At 41.8% G+C, this 21,039-nt stretch overlaps 1 protein-coding gene across 3 annotated transcripts in view; it reads left to right on the forward strand.

Moving 5' to 3' along the window:
* The first annotated feature begins 4,238 nt into the window (after positions 1–4,238).
* CA8 (carbonic anhydrase 8) overlaps positions 4,239–21,039 on the forward strand; it is a 67,267-nt gene continuing 50,466 nt past the window's right edge. Inside the window, exons 1-3 of one of the 3 annotated variants that reach the window (XM_062633326.1) lie at positions 4,239–4,544; positions 4,849–5,040; positions 8,944–9,068. In XM_062633326.1, coding sequence (XP_062489310.1) covers positions 4,466–4,544; positions 4,849–5,040; positions 8,944–9,068 — 396 coding nt within the window. In that variant the 5' untranslated portion in view covers positions 4,239–4,465. The remainder of the gene's footprint in view (positions 4,545–4,848; positions 5,041–8,943; positions 9,069–21,039) is intronic. The other 2 variants (XM_062633325.1, XM_062633324.1) reach the window with 2 other exon arrangements.

Consider the following 21,039-nt stretch of genomic DNA (forward strand, 5'->3'; position numbering starts at 1 on the left):
CTTCTCCAGGCTGAACAGCCCCAACTTCCTCAGCCTGTCTTCATATGGGAGATGCTCCAGTCCCCTGATCATCCTCACGGCCCTTCTCTGGACTTGTTCCAACAGTTCCATGTCCTTTTTATGCTGAAGACACCAGAACTGCACACAATGCTCCAAGTGAGGTCTCACGAGAGCAGAGTAGAGGGGCAGGATCACCTCCTTCGACCTGATGGTCACGCTCCTTTTGATGCAGCCCAGGATACGGTTGGCTTTCTGGGCTGCGAGCGCACACTGCCTGCCCATGTTCATTTTCTCATCAACCAACACCCCCAAGTCCTTCTCCTTGGGCTGCTCTGAATCTCTTCTCTGCCCAGCCTGTAGCTGTGCCTGGGATTGCTCCGACCCAGGTGTAGGACCTTGCACTTGTCATGGTTAAACTTCATGAGGTTGGCATCAGCCCACCTCACAAGTGTGTCAAGGTCCCTCTGGATGGCATTCCTTCCCTCCAGCGTATCAACTGAACCATACAGCTTGGTGTCATCAGCAAACTTGCTGAGGCCGCACTCAATGCCACTGTCCATGTCAGCGACGAAGATGTTGAACAAGACCGGTCCCAACACCGATCCCTGAGGGACACCACTCGTTACTGGTCTCCAGCCGGACATTAGCAACCTGTACAGTTCCCTGCATTGGAATCTTCCTTTCAGATTGGTAAAAGCAATAAATACAGTTGTTGAAATGTAACCTCTTAAAAAGAAGTTGCTAGTCATTAACGACAACTTACACATGCAAATTTCAGTGTTTGGATGCAGAATTTTGTTTCAGGCCAGTATACACATTTAAAGGTATTTAGGGAAGGTATAATGTCTTTTGAAAACAAATCAGTAACTGTATAAAAATATTAATAATTACATCTAGACATAGGAAATACAAAATAGTTGTTTGCAACCTCACCAGGATTAATATTATACCAAACATATTTCAAAAAGCCATTTCTCATTTCACAAAAGGGGATGTCAGAGTCTTTGCTGCCTCTGAACTACTGTCCTCTGAGTTCAAAGAGGAACTGTTAAACTTTGGATCTGTGCCTGGACTTTTTTTTCCTGGTATCATGAAAGGATGTGAATACTAATCCCAATTAAACAAGAAGTCAGCATGTTCCACAGAATTAAAGGCTGAACTGTGATTCAGGAGAGAGGTGAGCTGCTCCTGCTTTTACTGGTGAGGTGCCATGCCACTTACAAAGGTCATGCTGGCTGGGCTTCTCCTATTTTTTACCCATCAATCTGATATTAGCTTGAGGGCCATCACTACGCCTCCTCTCAGATTTTTCAGTATATTGAGCCAAGGTAGCAAACACCACAAGCAATGCATTTTTACAGAATAAAGAGTGTATTTACATGTATTACATATTTAATATCCTTTCATAATAAAGCCAACTATTGGGAGCTTCTACACAAACATAAACTTTAGATGGCTGGTATTAAAGTTTCTAAAGATTGATATAAAGTCAGTTTAAGAGAGAGATGGAACAGAGAATGGCTGGCACAAACCATGCGATCCCCAAGAAGAGCACACTTAAAGAAGAAAGGACTGTAAAGTGGATATGGGTGCCTTGGGACAACTGTACCAGGTAACAATATTGCAACAGTGAGTGTTTATTGATGACTGCACAGTACATCAGTATGTGTCAAAGGGCAGTGCATAGGGCGCTCTCAGCCTACTATACATAGGAACAACACCAGCCTGAGAGAGTACAACACTTTCAAGAGTATCTACATCATTAAAGGAGAAAAAATCCCACTGATCTTGAACAAGTCTCAAATTATGCCACAGTCTCCATCTGACTGTCTCAATCCTTTTAGTTGAAGCTGGGTCCATAAATGAATGAGTTGGTTTGTATAGAGATTGGTCAGGTCAATATCCATGTTTGCTGTTGGAGTCAAATGCGAAGTCTCTGTCCTGTGCTCCATTTCATTGTGGAGACATACCCTTGAACTCCTTTGTTACTTACATACTTTACCATTAAAGATGTAGGAATCTTCAGTGGAATATAATCTGCTGATTAGATCATGCTATGCCTGACAGAAGCTATGGAAGAAATAGGATATTTGCATAGAAAACAACTCAGCAGACATATGGGAATAAAGAAATGCCAGCCATTCATTAAGACTTTACCTGCTATGCCTAATTTTGCAGAGAGGTATGGAAAGAATTGAAAGGTTAAAAGGAAGGGCAACAAGTATAAGTAGCTTAGTTCTTAAGTTCAGTAATGAATGGAAGCCATGAAAATTATGGAAAGCCACAAAAAGTATTTATTGCAAAACAGGAACTTGCAGGTCTGATAATGTTGCCCCTCATAAGGATGAAATTCTAGAACAGATGTCCCACAGGAAAGCTACTGCAGGAAAGGACTTAATAAAGGGCATGAATGAAGTACTGTGCTTCAAGGAGTACAGGAATGAACCCAGCCTCCTAGGACTGTTGTTTTTCAAAATGTGAGACTCTGTTTGAAGATGAAAATTAATTTCCAGTCAGATGGAACAGAATCAGTTATGATTTAGGGGAATGTTTGTTTTTTCCCCATGTGGTTGAGCAATGATTCAAATAGACTGACATTAATAGAAACAACTAGTGTGTATTTAAGAAGCAATTAGAGGACAGAACTTAACCAATAAACCCAGTTTGGTACGGGAGACGGGTATGTATATGCAACATGATCTCTTATTTGACTAAAATTCATGTTCAAAAATATGATGTTTCTGTTTGTACTGCTGTCAGGTGATCATTATATGAGGAAATATGCCTATTTGCTTTTTTGTCTCAGTAAGCTGCACCACTGTTACAGTTTGTTTTCATAGTATATATTCCTTTCAGTCATCAGTTGTGAAGATCATAAGTAATGGTCCTGCAGAAGGAAATCTGTTTCTGTTCTGATCTTAAAAAAAAACAACCCAGCACATTCTACTTCTTTTGTCCTATTTTCTTTTCACCTTGCACACAGCTCATGAGCCAGTACTCTCTTGTTCCGTTAATGACATTCCAGCTAAGTCCTCCCTCTACTTCTGTCTCACAGTGGTGGTAATTTCTACTCCCGGGCCAACACTACATCTTGTATATTCTGCAGGAGAAGTTGAAGCCACACTCCTGGACGTGGCCTAAATGAAGGGGTCACTGTAAAAAGTGTGGAGGCCACAACCCTTCTTCAGAACAGAAGCGACAGAGATGAACTCCCACACTTACTCAGTGGCTCCCTTATCCTCATTGAGGGCCTCCGTCCCTCTTTAGAAGGGGCAGAGTTCTGTGGTGTGAAGAGGAACCTCAGAATTGCAGAATGGCTGAGACTGGAAGGTATGTCTGGAGATCACCTTGTTCAAATGACCTGCTCAACCAGAGCAAGTTCCCCAGGACCGTGTTTAGGTGAGTGTCTCCTGGTCTGGAGACTCTACAACATCCCGGGGCAACCAGTGCCAGTGCTCGGTCACTCTTACAGCAAAAAGTGTTTCCTGATGTTCAGAGGGAACTTGCCATGTTTCAGTTTGTGCTGTCACTGGGCACCACAGAAAAAGACTTGGCTCCATCCTCTTTACATCTTCCCTTTAGGTATTTGTACATATTGATATGATCCCACTGAACCTGCTCTTCTCCAGGCTGAACAGCCCCAGCTCTCTTAGCCTTTCCTTGCAGGAGAGGTGCTCCAGTCCTTTAACCATCTTCATGGCCTTGTGCTGGACTCTCTCCAGTACCTCTACAGCTCTCTTGTACTGGGGAGCCCAGAACTGGACACAGCACCCCAGGTGTGGCCTCACCAGTGCTGAGCAGAGCAGCAGGATCACCTGTCTCCACCTGCTGTTATCGCTTTGCCTAATGCAGCCCGGTACCATTCATGTTCTTTACGGCAAGGGCACATGGCTGACTCACGGTCAGTTTAGTGCCCACCAGGTCCCACAGGCCCTTCTCTGCCAAGCTGCTTCCCAGCTGGTGGCTCCCAGCCTGTACCCATGCCTGGGCTGTTCCTCTCTAAGGGCAGGGCTTTGTCCTTCCCCTTGCTTGAAGCTGCCCCCACCGGGTGTCCCCGCGGGTACAGACCTCCTGTGCCTAGCCCGAGGGGCAGCGGGAGATGCGGAAGCCCTCACCCAGGCGAGGGGAGCAGCCCGCAGGGGAGGCGAGGAAGACGCCGGGAGGACCGGGGAGCGGAGGACCGGGGAGCAGAGGCCCGGGGGACATCAGCTCCCGTGGTCGCCCGGTGCCCTCTCCACCATCCATCACCTTTACCCCTCGCCCACCTCTCCTCGCCTCGCCTCACCTCGCCGCGCCGCTGGGACAGCGACAGGCTCCCGGGGCCCGCCCGGCGCTCCTGCTCCACCACACGACGACACCCGCGGGAGGGGGGAGGGCCGAGGCACGGCGCGGAGCGCAGGCAGCCCGCCTCGCCCCTCACACACACTCACGCACGCACACGGGGCTCCTTGCAGGGCGTCCGCCCATGGCCGACAGGAGCCTTATCGAGGGCGACGAGCCCGTCCAGCGCAGGGAGGAGGCTCCGGAGTGGGGTTACGAGGAAGGTGAGGAGCGGGCGGCGGCGGCGCTGCTGGGGACAAACTTTCTCCGTGGCCGATGAAGGGGAGGAGGAGGTGGCCGTGACAGGACTTGGGTAGCGGAGCAGAGGAAAATCGGCCTCTGGCCGCCCCGAGCAGGGAAACGCCGGCCCGCAGCGGGCGGCGGGTCCGTGGCCGCCTGCGGGAAGGCAGCGGGGGGCGGCGGAGGCGCAGCGCCAGCTCCGATGGGTAGCAGCGGGGCGGGCGGCAGGGTCCGGCTGTCCCGGAAGCCGCCGGTTGTCCCCGTTAACATCTTTCCCTTGTGCCTCAGGCGTGGAGTGGGGGCTGATTTTCCCCGATGCTAACGGGGAGTATCAATCGCCTATTAACCTGAACTCGAGAGAAGCTAAATACGACCCCTCGCTCCTGGAAGTTCGTCTGTCACCAAACTACGTAGTATGTCGTGACTGTGAAGTGATCAACGATGGGCATTCGATTCAGATTGCCCTGAAGTCAAAATCAGGTACGGTGAAACACGGCCTTTGCTTTCCCCCTAAAGCTTGGGTTGCCTTGAGACCGGCTGTGCTTGTGTCCCGGAGTATGGGAACAGCAACTGCTCCCAGCAGCTCGTTCGACATGGGCTGTGCTGGTAAGAGTGTTGCTGTTGACTTCAGTAGGAGAAGGAGCAAGCTTTGCAATGGGAGATGCAAGTTTCAGTGCCAAACTCCGGATGATGGTCAGCCAGATTGCTTCAGAGCATACCTAGAATTTCCTCTTATAGTGGTGTCATCTAATTCACTGGCACTAACAGCTGTCTGCAGTCAGAAGCAGTCCAGACTACTGCTAAGACAGTGTGATGCCCAACTATTGTACAGCTGGAAAAATTTGGCCTTGGTCCAAAGACTGTCCAAGTTAAAAGAACTTTTTCCATTGATGGGAGTGGGTTCTGAATACTAACTACGGAACTGGGAAGCTTAAGCTAGATACTCCAGTTATACATGCTTACAATATTGATGAAGAGCAGGTAGCAAAGCAGTCCTCATTCCTTAAAGGGTTTTTTTTTGGTGTCATTCATCAAATGAGAATCAGAAGCAAATAATAAAAATACCAATTCCTGCTTAAGTGAAATTGCAGTGTCTCATTGAGATCTTTCATCTGGGTAAACTCTTCTGTGTGAAGGAGACAGCTGTCAAGAAATTAGGGAGAAAAAAGTCTGTTGTGCTTTCCATCACTGTGGTAGTTCTTACCATGCGTTTGGAAGAGCATCCAACTTATTCTAACCAGTATTAGCTAGTAACAGCCTTCTGGGGGCATTTAAACAGCTGAACATTGTCAAACCATGAGGCATTTGAACTTTTGTTTCCTTTGGAGATCCCAGTAGTCCTTGGAGCTACAGCTGTGCTGAGAGTGAGGGAGTCAGTTCAGTGTTACAATGAATTTTTTAAAAAGGAAGGGTTTCTTATTTTATTGACGGTGATGCTTTATTTTACATTTTCCTTTCTATGACAAATTCCATGTATTATTCTAACACAGAATATTTCTTTCCATAAAATTGCACAGATTTCCAACAGGACAGAAATTTTGTTCTTCCAGTCAGTTTTACTGCCTTCATCAGAAGCAGAGCTCTTTTCCCAGGGAGTAAGGTTCTCTCTGCAGGATCTGGAAGGTTCTTAAATTCTCCTGTGGAGGAAGTGAGAGTGACTGCAAACAACATGATAATTTGCATGCCACAGTGCAACTCCTTGAGCCCTGCCTTCCCAAGGGCAGTTTGTAACTTAGTGGGACCAACACACCAAAATGCATGTGCAAAACCATTGGAGACTTAGGAGAGGGAAGTGCTTCTTTTTAAATTTGAATGCAGTGTGATGCCAGACTGATGCATCCTCAAATATAAGAAAATGTGAGATAGAATAAAAGTTTACAACAGAGGTATGGAATTATGATTTAGGAAATCTTGTTTTAATTTCAGCTTTCCTTTAGATTCCATGTTCCATAATGTCTCATTCTCCATTTGTAAACTGGGGATAATTTTTCCATTTCTTTGAGGGGGAAGACAATGTTATCCCAGCCAAGAAGAGAAGAGTTAATAAGCTGTGTTTGACCTAGTATTTTGGCCAATTTTCAGGGATTGCGGAAAATCCTGCAGCTTCTTTTCCTCACAGGGGATCTCTGATGACAAATCCATTTAGCCAGATTATTTTAATGGGAACTGTAGAGCACTAAATACTTTTGAAACTCTGTCCAATTAATGTGCAAGAGATCCTCATCTATTGTAATGCTAACAGTCAATGCAAAACTTCTTCGTGGAAAAAAACTGATTAAGATACATATTAGAAATCAATTTGTCATTACTGGTGATTGATTTTATCCTTTAATTCAGGACACACAGTCCATCTGGAATTCCCAAATCCTTCTCATTATTTAATTGCAAACATTTTTGCAGGCTGCCTCCAGTTTGATCATCGTACATGTGTTATGCATTAGGTGGAAGAAGCATGACCAACTGTGTAATGGAATTGTGTACTGAAAAATACTTTAGAGAAAATCCTACTAACAAAGAACCTTCTCTTAAGCCAGCAGTGGATTGCACAGTGGATGTTGGTTTCAGAATAATTTTCTACTGAGGATCAAAACCTGCTGAAAGGCAAAGTGAAGTTAAACATTTTTCATGCATTGACAAGGATCAAGATTGGAGGAGAGGCAAAGGAGAGATAAACATGCTTCATGCATTGAAATACATTTGTCGCGGGATCAGTGTTATAATTTAAGACTCAGAAATAAACTCTTTGAAGCTCCTGGAGTTCTAGAACTGCATCATATAGAGAACATTTATTCTGGTTGCACTGTCTCTAGGAACAGGATTTTAAAACAGAGAAAATGTTCTGTTGTCCTAAGAAATAACACTAAAGAATATCATGTTTCTTTTTATTTGTTCAGATTTCCCCAAATACTTCAGTTTGTTGTTTCCCGCAATGTTCACCAGATCTGTAGGTTTTCCCTGTAGGATATAGGTACAAATAGAATACAGATGTAGCAAGTTTAATCTGGATCTATAACTACATTTGTAGCTGGTTAGATTAGTTATGTTATTAGTTATTAGTTATTAAAGTTATTAAAGGAGGATTAATTGGAATATTTTACTTGTTTCTCCAGTGTAATTGCTTATGAAACCTGTAACTGATCAGTTTTCTTTCAGTTTTTTTTATAGTTCTGTACATTTGCTTTTGTGTTTGTACAGTTGCAATATGTTTTCATTGTTAAATTATGTTTTAGTCGTGTACTGTGCCTTGTGCTCTAAACTAAGGCTGTTTAGTTTTGCGTGTCAAAAGAACTTTATGTTATGTAACTTTAATTCCCTAAAGCTGTAGGTTATGCAATTAACTAATCTGTATCAATCATCTGAGATTGTAAAAGATTCATTCAAAGTCTATGAAATGTAAGCTATAATTTAATGGATTCTGGGGAAGACTGTGAATGCGCTCAAGTAAGATCCATCCTTAACTAGAAGCCAATATTCAGTGATTTCAGGGGGAAGTTCCCTACAGCTTGTGGAATAATATTTGGTCTGAAGCAGATTCAGAAATGCCAGGGCAAAAGGTTCCATTGGTTAATTCCAGAGTAGATTTGGCCTCACAAGGTACAGTTGCTTGCTTTTACTACTTATGGTGGAAGTCTCTATTAGTGTGCAAGTATCAAGCTACTAAATATTTTTGTTTTGTGTGTATGTGTAGCAATTGTGGGCAGAAGTTTTTTAAGAAATACCAGATATTTAAAAAAACGAGGTAAAAAAAACCCTAAACAAACCAAACCATGGCTGCCTAGAAGTTGTTTTTAAGTAAATGAGCTATGTTGTTGCTACTGTGTGTAGGTTGATTATATTTGGATATGGAAGCATTCTGTATCTCAGAGGCTTGATAGGTGGTATATGCCTGAGAACCTTTGCCTACCAAAATATTGGCAGTCAAAAGCTTTCTACTAGTTTCTGTGACTGATAGCAAATACAGGTGATGGAGATTAAGCATCTGGAAAAGTTGAAGGTAGTTGCCAGTTCAGTTTAGAACCCCTGCCATCTGTTTAGAGCACACAGGTACTGTCTTGATAAGTGCAATAAACATATTCACTGTTGTGACTGATAAAGGTACAATGTTTTGTATTTTGTGTTATGACCAGCTGTTCTACCTCATAAAACAAAGAGTGCAGCATGATAGCAATTACACTGTTGGTTGCAACTGCCTGAATTCAGGTTCTCTACTGGCATGGTATTTCAAAAGTGAAGATACCAACTCTGTCAACTTTACTCTTCCCTTCTCTAGTACTGTTTATAATAAAGAAGCTTGCAGCAATTTCCGCATTGTATTTGGAGAATATATTCAGTGGCTTCTCTGCTTTGAAAACCAACTTCCTTACCATTTGTCTTCTTTCCCAGTGTTAATAGGGGGACCATTACCTCGAGGACATGAGTTTGAACTACATGATGTTCGATTTCACTGGGGGAGAGAAAATCAGCGTGGTTCGGAACACACAGTTAATTTTAAGGCATTTCCCATGGAGGTAAGAGAGACACTGAATTGCAATGCAAAAACTAAATGCAAAAGATTTTTCTTTCATAACCTGAATTCCTGGTAGTTGAAAAGAGTTTCTTTCAGCTCCCCATTTTATTGCTTTGTATTTCCACAACAAAGTTATCTTGCTGAGGTGTGCTTTAGTGCAGGTAAATTAGGACATGCATCTGTAATAGAGTGCCTCCAGCACTCATCAGATTGTATGATTAATTGGTCATAAAGTTAACTTGCAGAATTATTAACTTCTGTCTCAATAATATTAGTGTTCTAACAAGATCTGCCATTTCAACACTTCCTGTGTCACCTTGACTAATAGCTATTGATGGGGAGAACTAGCCACTGGAAATACTTCCATGGTGAATAATAACAACCTAGGTAAATTTGGAGTAAGTGTAGAGCAATTTGTTCATGAAATAGCATTACATACCTGAAATTTGAAGATTATGGGATATTCTTGGTTATGTTCCATTATAACTCAATGAATTACAAAATTAGGAACACAAGCAAAGTGATAATGCAGTCTGAAAAAATTAATCTGGTCATGAGATGTCATTTTGGGCTCCTGGGCAACCCAGGGACCTATTTCTCCTGCCCTCCAGCAGCCATCTATCATACTACTTCACATCCCACTGTCCTATTGCTTACATTTGTCATGGAGTGGCTTGGAGTATCCCTTAGACTCTGGGCTGTGAGATCTGATACCCGCTGCGTTGTTTGGCGACTTTAGCTTTGCATCTTTTATTTCATTTGTTGTGCACTATTGGTTTTAAAGAAATTCAAGATTTTTTCAGAGTTCTATGAATTATCCTTGCTTTATTTATCTATCATAATTGCCCAGGAGCCTGAAACTCTGTTTACTTTTTCTCTGTGTTGGTCAGTGCTAGAAATTTGTTACTGTAGCATTATATTCACAGGTGCCAGACTGGAATAAAACCGCTATATGGAAAAGGATATAAAAAGTATTAGAGTAGGTATTGCAGACCTAAGTGTAAAAAGTCTGTGGACTTAAACCATCAACTTAATTCTTAGGGTTGTTCAGGTACTTTCTTTAAGAGTTGTGGGTCAGAGCCTGGTCTCTGCTGTTCACTATTTTGCACTGGTCCATCACACCCCCCATATATAAAATCACTCATAGGGGCTTTGTAGGTTGAATTGAGGCAGATCATAGAATCATAGGATCATTTAGGTTGGAAAACACTGTTAAGATTATCAAGTCCAACCGTTAACCTAGCACTGCCAAGTCCACCACAAAACCATGTCCACATCTGCATGTGGATCCACTTTGCATGTTGATTTCAGCACATCATAGCAGTGCAGGAGAATTACTTGAATGGGGAAGACTCATCAACAAAAGAGAAAGCAGAAGATTCATCTCTTCATCTTGGTTACCTGGCATATTATATACAACATGATTTTTATGGGCGTTAAGACCTTCGGGATACTGCAGTGTTCTTCTGAGGGAGGAGTAGTTTGCTCATTATGAAACAGCTCTGCGTAGTGCTTTTCCTCAAGGCTGATCCAGCATGTGGTGATCAAGAAATATTGTCATAAACTATGTTGAGATCTGTACTTGGGAGTCTGTCAGGGACTCCTGTATCCTTGTTTATTAAGGATCACTTCTCAAACAGCTTTCGTGGTGTGTGGAAAGAGTCTGTTGATAATCTGTGGAAACCCTAGAACTCTACTCCAAATCAGTCCAGAGAAAAGTATACTTGACCCAGAGATGTAAAACAACAAACTTAATCAGTCATGAAGAGATTTCATTTTTCACCTACCATAAAAGCTGTACGGCAGCTGCACAAACAGAATTCTGGCAGAGTTGAAGAACATCACCTGGCAGTGAGCAAGCTGGTGTTATCCCATCTCTTGTATCAAAGCAGCTCTCAGCTAGATTGATCTCCCAGAAATAATTACTGAGGTAAAAATTCTGTAGCAGAAAAAAACCCTGACTCATAATATCCTTTGAATACAGTGTGAATGTTTAATTTTGCAAACAGATCCTTATGCAGATTAATTCTTCTGGCAGAAAATGACAGCATAGCATGCCATATCCAAGCTCACTTGCACACAGGTGTACTGGCTGAGCCAGTTCATCGCCTTCTGGCCTGTGCTGCAAGGAAGTGCAGGGCAGTTTGTTTGACAGATGAGCTGCAGTTCCTTCTGCTATATGCACAAAGAGCTGCTATATTAAATTGTCCAAATCAAATATTATACTTGAGCAATAATAAAACACGTGCTTGTGACCACTGTACATGTTTATGAAGTCTGAGACTCCAGGATGGGAGATTTTCTGTTTCCATTCCAGAGATTTCCCCATCTAGGTTTTTAGTTGTTTTTTTGGTGAAGAGCAATCATTTTGAGCAGGGGACCAGGAAATCTTACTTTTTTAACTTCTAACATTAGCACTGATATATATATTTGTTGGAAAGCACCATATTCTGAACACATATTGGGCTTGAGTTTCACTGGGTTTGTTAGTTACTGAACACAGCGATGAGTGCCTATTTTGGCTATATACAAGCAGTCTGTTGTAGACTATGCTTTTGTCCAGTACTAAATACAAAATAAACTGGCAGTTGTTTGTGCACAGATGTATGCCTAGAAATACGTTGAGCACCAAGTGCGTAAGTTTGGATCTTCTGCCAGTGGAGTAAATCTAGTAGGTTGTTTTCCTAAAAAACTAGAAATGATTTACAAAAATTATAAGGATTTTCAATTCTCCTCTCTTTGTGGGAGGAACACAGGTCAAAGGGATAAGCAATATCTTGAAAACGTAAGTGCTTGGTTTAAGTGGGTACATTAACAACACAACAAACTAGGCCCAGATTATATACTCCATTATGCTGTTATAAAACCTGAGCAGTTCTACGTAATCCAACTTTGAGTCTGAAGAGATCTATGTGAGGTGAGTATCTAAGACTATTTATTGACTGGAACAGCAGTCTGTTTTTTTAGGACTGCAGGCTGTAAAGCTTTATTTTATTACCTTAGACCAAATAGTTGTGGAACAGCTTCAGATTATCAGTGTAATGGTCTTCGTAAAGAATGACTAAAAAAGAGTGTTATTTTTCAAAGTTTGGAAGCTTACTCTTCAATTACTTCCTTAGTCTCTTCATCTTTGATACCATAACTACTTTTTGAGAAATTAGGCAATATCCTGTATTAGTTGGGTAATATCCTGTGTCTTTTAATGTAATAATCTATTATTTATTTCTAGGCAGCTGGGGCCTTTGCATGTGGTTAGTATATGTAGGTTCATGGTGAAATGTGTTAGACTACTAAACTTATGTAACCTCTGGAAAAGCTCCTTGAAATAAGTCACACTGTCAATAGATGTTGTTCATGTGGCTTGGAGGTTGAGTTTATTGTAATTTTTATTATTATAAGAAGTTCAACAAAGATGTGTTTCCACCTTCCTTCACTGAAGAAACCAGAGTGTTGACAGTAATACGCTGGTGTTATAATTTCCACCAAAACATCTGTGTTTGCAGTCATTCAGGAGGACAGGACAAAACAATAAATAGTTATCAAAGGTAAATACTGTAACATATCTTTTTAAACAAAGGAAAGCAGAGGGCTGTGCATATTGATACAATACTCCTCTCTCTCTCTGTTCCATTAAAACAAGAGTATGAAGGCCGTTCTTGCCTTTTGGCCAGAATTTGGAAGGAGACATTTGTGCAAATTTCTCCCAAAACCTTCCTTATGAAGTACTTCTACTGCAGATAAGCAGTTTTACTTTGCCTTTTGGCATTGCTTGTGCTAAAGATTTAGTAATGGTCTTAACAATGAGAGACTCTTTCTTGCCAGCACATGGATGCAGGTACCCAAGATTAGATTGTTCTTTACAGCACACATTTTCACAGGGAAGTAAAATCCACAGTTATACATGTGATTTGCCTGGAAGTGTAAGAAAGATACAAATTGTTTGATAACAGGAAGGGGAAAATGGATGAACCAGGGAACTACAGAGCAGTCAGTCTCACCTCTGTGTCTAGCAAAATCTTGGAGCAGATTCTCCTGGAAGGCATGCTAAAGCACATGAAAAACAAGGTGCTTGGTGACAGCCAGCATGGCTTCACTAAGGGGAAATCCTGCCTGACCAATTTGGTGGCCTTCTATGATGGGGCTACAGAATTGATGGGCAGTGGTAGTGCAGTTGATGTCATCTACCTGGACTTGTGTAAAGCGTTCGATATTGTCCCACACAACATCCTTCTCTCTAAATTGGAGAGACATCAGTTAGATAGGTGGACCACTCGGTGGATAAAGAACTGGCTGGATGGCCGCACGCAAAGAGTTGTGGTCAATGGCTCAATGTCCGGCTGGAGACCCGTAACGAGTGGTGTCCCTCAGGGATTGGTGTTGGGACTGGTCTTGTTCAACATCTTTATCAGTGACATGGACAGTGGGATTGAGTGCGCCCTCAGCAAGTTTGCGGATGACACCAAGCTGTGTGGTTCGGTTGATACGCTGGAGGGAAGGAATGCCATCCAGAGGGGCCTTGACACGCTTGTGAGGTGGGCTGATGTCAACCTCATGAAGTTTAACCATGACAAGTGCAAGGTCCTACACCTGGGTTGGAGCAATCCCAGGCACAGCTACAGGTTGGGTAGAGAAGAGATTCAGAGCAGCCCTGCAGACAAGGACTTGGGGATGTTGGTCGATGAGAAACTTAACATGAGCCGGCTTCAGTGTGCGCTCACAGCACAGAAAGCCAACCATATCCTGGGCTGCATCAGAAGGAGCATGACCAGCGGGTCGAAGGAGGTGATCCTGTCCCTCTACTCTGCTCTCGTGAGACCTCACTTGGAGTATTGTGTGCAGTTCTGGTGTCCTCAACATAAAAAGGACATGGAACTGTTGGAACAAGTCCAGAGGAAGGCCACGAGGATGATCAGGGGACTGGAGCACCTCCTGTATGAAGATAGGCTGAGAAAGTTGGGGCTGTTCAGCCTGGAGAAGAAAAGGCTGCGTGGAGACCTCATAGCAGCCTTCCAGTATCTGAAGGGGGCCTATAGGGATGCTGGGGAGGGACTCTTCATTAGAGACTGTAGTGATAGGACAGGGGGTAACGGGTTAAAACTTAAACAGGGGATGTTTAGATTGGATATGAGGAAGAAGTTCTTTCCTGTTAGGGTGGTGAGGCACTGGAATGGGTTGCCCAGGGGAGTTAAGAATGCTCCATCCCTGGCAGTGTTCAAGGCTGGGCTGAACAGAGCCTTGGGTGACATGGTTTAGTGTGAGGTGTCCCTGCCCATGGCAGGGGGGTTTGGAACTTGATGATCTTAAGGTCCTTTCCAACCTTAACTATTCTGATCCTACGATCTTTATTCTTCTCCTTCATGCCAGGAGCATGAATTGGAGAAGAAGGGAGATCAAATAAAGAGCTAATGAAATGCTGACTCTCTCCCTTACCTTTGATGTATAATGGAGATAGAAGGGAATAAAATAGCAAATTACTGCTATTAATTTTTATTGTTAACGAAGTTAAAGCAGGGGCAGCTAAAAATGGGGACCCACTGTACTCAATCTCTGTATAAACACAGCATACTATAGTGCAAGGCCAAATGAATTTACAGTCAAAAAGACAGGAAAGACAGCAGGAGAAAGTGAACCATATGATGGCATCAATGCTGTTTTATGGAAAAAAAACCAAACCAAACCAAACAGGTTTTCACTGCTTCTGAAGTGAAGGGAAGCAGGGAAAATTATGCCTTAAAGGCATCTCTTCCTCTTAGTTACTCAAGTGGTGGTGTGACCAAATGCACAATCTGACCATAAGGGAACAATCTGACCATAAGGGAATTTCCAGGCCACTGCTATGAAATAAAACTGTATCTGAGAAAATAAAAAGGTTCCTTTCACTGCTTGCACTATAAGCAGGAGGATAATTCTCTGTAATCCATCCTCTTTAAAATGTAGGATTATATTAGCTGTGAACCATGTGAAAGCTCTCAGTAGAAGAGGATTGGCAGTAAATCATTCCAGTTTCCAAGATGTGTAGGAAGATTAAAAACTGTATTATTGTCTGTCCTATAGTTTTTGAGTAGAACAGAAGAAAATCTAGTTGCCTGAGGGACCAGAATCAGTTCTGTACAGTAGAAAAAGATGTTCCTTTCATTTGTGTAATGAACAGCAGACTAATTCATTCTGTAGACTGTTTCAGAGCTACTGAAATACCTGCTTCAATTAAATAGAATGCAAGAAATATATCCTACCCTCAGTCTGATTTAAACCATTAAGTTTTCCTTTGTTCACATGAAACGGTGCCTGCCTAAGGATCTCATCTAACAGAGTTATAGCTTTAGGGCTTCAGGTTAGACTGTTAACATTACGCTTATCTACCCAAGTCTTTACAGTATTTGGTTTGGAGTTCTCTTTGAGCCTGACTCTGAAGTCAGATATCTGCACACTGCATCCCCTTTCTGGTCTTTCTGGAGAGGAGGTGTGTCCTGGGTTCAGCAGTAGCAGTCATGTCTTCAACATGGAAATTTATTCTTTGCCAACTTCTAATATTCTTTGCCAGCATTACTTAATCTTGCAGTCTTTTTTTTAATCAGTTCATTTCTAGTTTGTTAGCAAATTATTTGGGTTAAAAAAAAAAACCCAGAGTATTTGTAATTGTGATAGAAGGCCTGGGAGATCATGTGCATGCAAATATGTCTCTGTCTTTATGAAGAGGCTTAAAAACTGCAATGGGGCTGGGTAGGTGTGAATGGCAAGTGGGATTTGACCTGTAGCGACAGTAATTTCTAATATGTGAGCTCAATTCTGATGCCTATGGATTTTTTCCAGTAGCTTTAATGGGACTATGATACTAGTTATAAACCCTAAAAGAGAAGGTTTTAAACCAGGGGGTTTAAATATTGTTGCCTTAGCTGATTGCACTGATTACCTGCTTGTGAAAAAAAAAAAGAAAAAACTCATTCCACTCTAGCAGCACAAGAGCTGTGAATGGAGAATCTTGCTTAGGCTGTCATGAATTTAACAGGAGGCAAAAAGAACAGATTCCAGAAGGGTTTAAGTAGCTGAGGTCTGGAATTCTCAGAAATTATCCAAGTTTTCTAGTGGAAAGTTAACTTGCTACTCCAAGGCTTGGACAATTTTCTAAATTTTGGGATCACTGCAGATCAATACTGTGAGCTATGATTGAAACAGTGTGTCTTATAAGGAAATGTCATTTGTGTAATAGCTATATCCTTGACAGGTTATGAATAAGAGATTAATAATAGTTTAAAGTAGATACGTCCATTGGACATTATCTAATTTTTGAGGACATAATTGTGGAAATGCACAGGAAAATCAGGCCAAAGTCTAAGCAGATGTTTTCAGTTTTATTTTCCAAATCTGCAATGATTTATGTAAGAATTTTTTACACATTATGTAGATGCTATTTATGAACATAACAATAATACTTAACTTTACGCAGCACTGTATGGACAAAACTGGTCCAAGCACCAATCCCAGGGCTGTCAGTGAATTGTATTATGTGGTATACTAGCCCCGTATGTGCAGGCCTTTAAGAATTTTTCTTCATTTTTCTATGTACTGTACACTCTGGTCCCCAAATTGATGTGACTTCTGTTTGCTTTTTTTTTGTAGTGGTCCAAAGCTAGGAGTTCTCCATCCCCTCCCAGTATACAGAGAAACAGAAAACCAGCAACAAAAGAAAACCAAAATTACCATCATTTTAAAAGCACACATGAGGAGCTTATGACTCTTGGCAGTGCTAGTTGCTAATCTCTTTCAGTATTATATTTTTATTGTGGTTGAGGGTTAATTTGACCTAAAGAGGCACAGTGCAGTCTCTGAAGTTTACCTTGTTTCTAGTTAATTTGTCAGTATGAGCTTGGATTGGCCTTTGTTTTGCTCAGTCACATACAGTTTGAATTTTTTTGTATTATGGATTTGTGAAAGCAGGTGCAAAAATGGGCTGATGTGCTAGCACAAACATGCTTGTATCATGGCTGTCACCTGAGAAATGCTCCGTTAAGCCCTGTGGAAGAACTGTACACATCTTCAAAGATACCAAATGAGAATTCAGTTCTGTGCAATATCTGCAATTTATTTGTTGAACTGTAAAGGATGTACAAGCTGCGGGACACCAAGTGAGAGAAGAGTGGCATTAACAGTCTGTACTGAAGCTTCTTTATCCTTTTGTCTCCCTTTTATGAGTTATCTTATTAACAGTGAGCTGTGTGTGTAAAAGCTCCATGGCTCATGTGCACCTAAAACTCTTCTGAGGTGGCAGTTGCAGCAGTCCGTAACTTCTACCAGTATAGAGAATTTCAGTATTCTTTTAAGAAATAAATGGTCCAAACTACAGATGACTGAACAGAATTCTTCTAAGGAGAAATTTCACAGGTGGAGAGAAGTTGGGTGAAGGAAATGAAAATGAAAAGAAAATGAAGATTGTCTCAAGGAAGGCCCTTCTCTGGGCTCCCTGTTCTGTCTTACTTCAGCTCATTGGTTTAGTTCTGCCATAAGCTGCAGACAGTTTTTGTGCTTCACATGTAATAGACATTTTGCACAAAATTATATTGCAGTTGTGCTTGGCTATGATGCAATGTTCAGTTGCAGCCTGTAGTAACAGGTCTGGCGGTGAGGCAGGCAAGAGACTGAATAAAATAGGTTGTAACAACCCCTGTCTGAGGTGGAAACAATATAGCCCTTGATGCTTTTTAAAAAGATGTGAATCTTTTTAAGTCCTTGAGCAAAATTACAGCACTGCCTTCTCCTTTCTCATGCAAGTGTCTTGGTGACAATGCTTGTACTTTTGGATATAGAGGCTGCTATCATGGCATCCCTTATTGTGAACCCCATTCTAAACTCTAATATGGCTGCATATATTTTCTCTCTGCTGTAAGAGAAGAGCTTGTGTAATCACTTAGGAGACGGCGCTTCTGAAGAGGATTGAAACCCAGGTTTGAGTACAAGAAGATGGCTGCTCTTGTCTCTTCCTTGTCATTTTTCTTGCTGTGTGCCTTCGACACAATTTGCTTCATTTGTACATGATTTTCTAATTTCTGCCATGATTGCTGCTGGCACTCTGCTCCTATCTTACTTAAGTTTCCTGGTGCCTTGGTTTTCCTGTTTGGTTTTCCTTAGCACTTTGCCCTAACCACTAGGCCTGACTGCTTTTCTGTCTAAGACCTGTCAGTTGGGGAAGAAGCTGAGAAAGGAGATTCCCTGTTTTCCCATTTTCCACACTTTGTGCTTGAGTCAGGACCAGTTCCTAGGGTGGCCCTGGTGCATCAGTGAATACCCTGAGTTATAATAGCTTTCTAATGCTAAACCCAAAATTTTATGTTATTTGTTCTAATGGTGCGCTCATGGCTCTTAAGAGGTAAAGGATGAATCTTGTAGATCATCTAAGAGCTGAAAACCTTTGAAGGTTTTCATAAGCTTTTGCTGTCATGCCTGAATCCTTCATAAGCACAAATAATTTAATCTAAAACATCAGTACAAGGGAGACAAGTTCTGCTATTGCAAACAAACTGGTAGAAAACAAGTTCAAAGGGATTAAGTTGTTTAGCCATGGTCACACAGGATGCCTTCTTCAGAACTGACAGAGAACTGACTCATGATTCCTAGATGCTGAATTCTAAGAGTTTCAGACACTGTAATACTGAAATACCTAACTTAGGCTGTAAATCCCAGTGCAGCATTTTAACCATGGGGCTGTCTGATGCCCCAGTCTGCCGGCTATGCTGTTGACAATGAGAGAGTCTCACTGCTCATTCCTGCCTTTTTGCTGTGCCAGCATCAAGCCACATAATGAACTGGACTGGGGAACAGTTAAGTTTGATAAAATTTAAGGAGTTTATGGAACTGTGGGGAAGGAGAAAAGTGTTAACACCATTATGCAATGTGCATACTAGCAGTTTGAGAGAAAACTGTTGGAGGTGTATAATGAAGTTTATTATTTCAATGGAAGCTTAGCCAATATTACAGGAAAAAAGCCTGACAGAGTTTCCTAGAGGAGTGTAGTATGGAAGAGCAGCTGCTCACTGGAGAGCAGTCAAGATTATGGCTTAAGAAGATAAAATGCAGCTGCAGATTCTCATCTCTTTAGAGACCCTTAGCTTTGAAACACAGAGGGATTCAAAATGGTTGCTAATAAAACTTAGTAAATTAGCAGGGAAGGAGTGCTTTTTATTCTGCCTTCATTAGAGAACCTATTGTTGAAAATTAAATCAGTGATTTAAATCCTTCTACATACAGTCTGGGTTTAAATCCAAGACAACAGATTGCCGCCAACACTTTGTGGAATTGGACATGCTTATATTAAATGCTTAGTCATATAAATAACACTTCCAGAATTAAATGCTTAACCGATAGCACTTTGTGTTTTCTGTCTTCTTGATGTAATATCTCCAGCTATTCATCAAAGGCCAGTCTTTTATCCAAGCTTCGCGCTTTCTAACTGTGGAGCTATAAAGGAGCTTTATATAAAAGCACATGGAGACACACCCACACCCACTCAGGCTTGCAAGAATCCAGAGTAAAAGCAGGCTGGAGAGTCCTGCACTAAAAGTACTTGCATTTTCCTTCCTGGCCTTCATAGTTCAAGGGAAGGAAAAAGAAAAGCTTAAATGTGTATTTGTTCCTGTCAGCACAGGTAAGGGCAAACCCAGGGCACCTCAGCCTACATGTTTGCTGGAGCCAGATGTAGTATCAGGGAACAATAACCTGCTCTGTGTGCTCCTTGCTTCATGCACTGAGCAGAAAGTTGGCACAGTGAAGAGTCTGACCTATGAATTTGACAGTAACAACTGTGTAGCTTTTGTTTTCTTATAGATTAGGTTATTATCAAAAGAGATGGAAACAAGGGTATTTTGTCTTTTTCATTCCTTTTCTTAGCCTGCATACTTTTATTACAGTTGGAAAAATGTTAATTTTTGATTAATTCCTGTTTTCATCTCCTGTGCCTGCCAGTAGAAATAAGCAGTGCCTGTGCTTTCAAATGGGAAGAAAAAATAGACACAAATGATGAATTACAGCATCCTCAGATTCCCCTACACCCTTCGATGTATTGCCAATGGTTTTCGTAAGAAACAGGCAAGCTGATGTTGCATGTCAGCAGCTTTCATAGGCAATCAAGGAGATATTTTGATCTTCTATTCAAGGCCTGAACAAAAAAGGTCTACAGGGGGGTTGCAAAGCTTTCTGGAGACTGGTGTCCTTCATAGAAACTTAAGATAGGTAAAGACATTGGCATGGTTGTGTTACCATGAAGATAGTTTTTGCCTCCCTGTGAGTGCTGAGAACTGCTGTGGTGTTCAGCTTTGTGTCATCCTTCATGTGTCCCCTTCCTGTTTCCTAGCCTTGTATATGGTGGAAATGAAGCCTCTCCCTGAAGAGTTAGTCCATCTCTGGTTAGACAAGGGACACTGGATTTGACCTGCTTTTCTTTTTTAAATTGTGTTTAAATTAATTTTTTTGTTTTATTTTGTTGAAGAACCTTTTGGCGTCTTTTGCCAAAAGAGAAAGAATACCACTCGAGTGGATTTTTTATGGTTCCCATAACTTCTTTTTAGCTTACTATTTGTAGCTGCAGCCTTCTGAGTCTTTCCATATATGTCAGTGCTTCCTGCTGTTACTTTCATTTTTTTCAGTGGGCCTGTGGTTGTCTTATATGAAATGAGGCTACTGCATGTGATTAGACTGTTCAAAGGGAACGCAGATTCCTGCTTACTATTAGATGTTGCAATGTTTTTATTATTCTTTTTCAGTATAGCTTACCACCATAGGTACTTCTTTAGAACAAGCAATTTGCCACGGCAACTGCAAGAATGTTCCCTGAGGTGCTGCAAATAATTCAGTAGTTGCACTGTTCCTTGCCTTTTCAGTGGCACACCTGAAGGTATGCCACACAATTGCCTCAGCTACCTCTGCTGTTGCTTGGCTGGCTTTTTGGAAAGAAAACAGATTTTGGAAGATATGCATACCTTCCT

The sequence above is a fragment of the Pezoporus occidentalis genome, unplaced genomic scaffold, assembly GCF_034315485.1.
Source record: "Pezoporus occidentalis ecotype Australia unplaced genomic scaffold, CSIRO_AGI_Poc_V1 ctg4, whole genome shotgun sequence".
Lineage (NCBI taxonomy): Eukaryota > Metazoa > Chordata > Aves > Psittaciformes > Psittacidae > Pezoporus > Pezoporus occidentalis.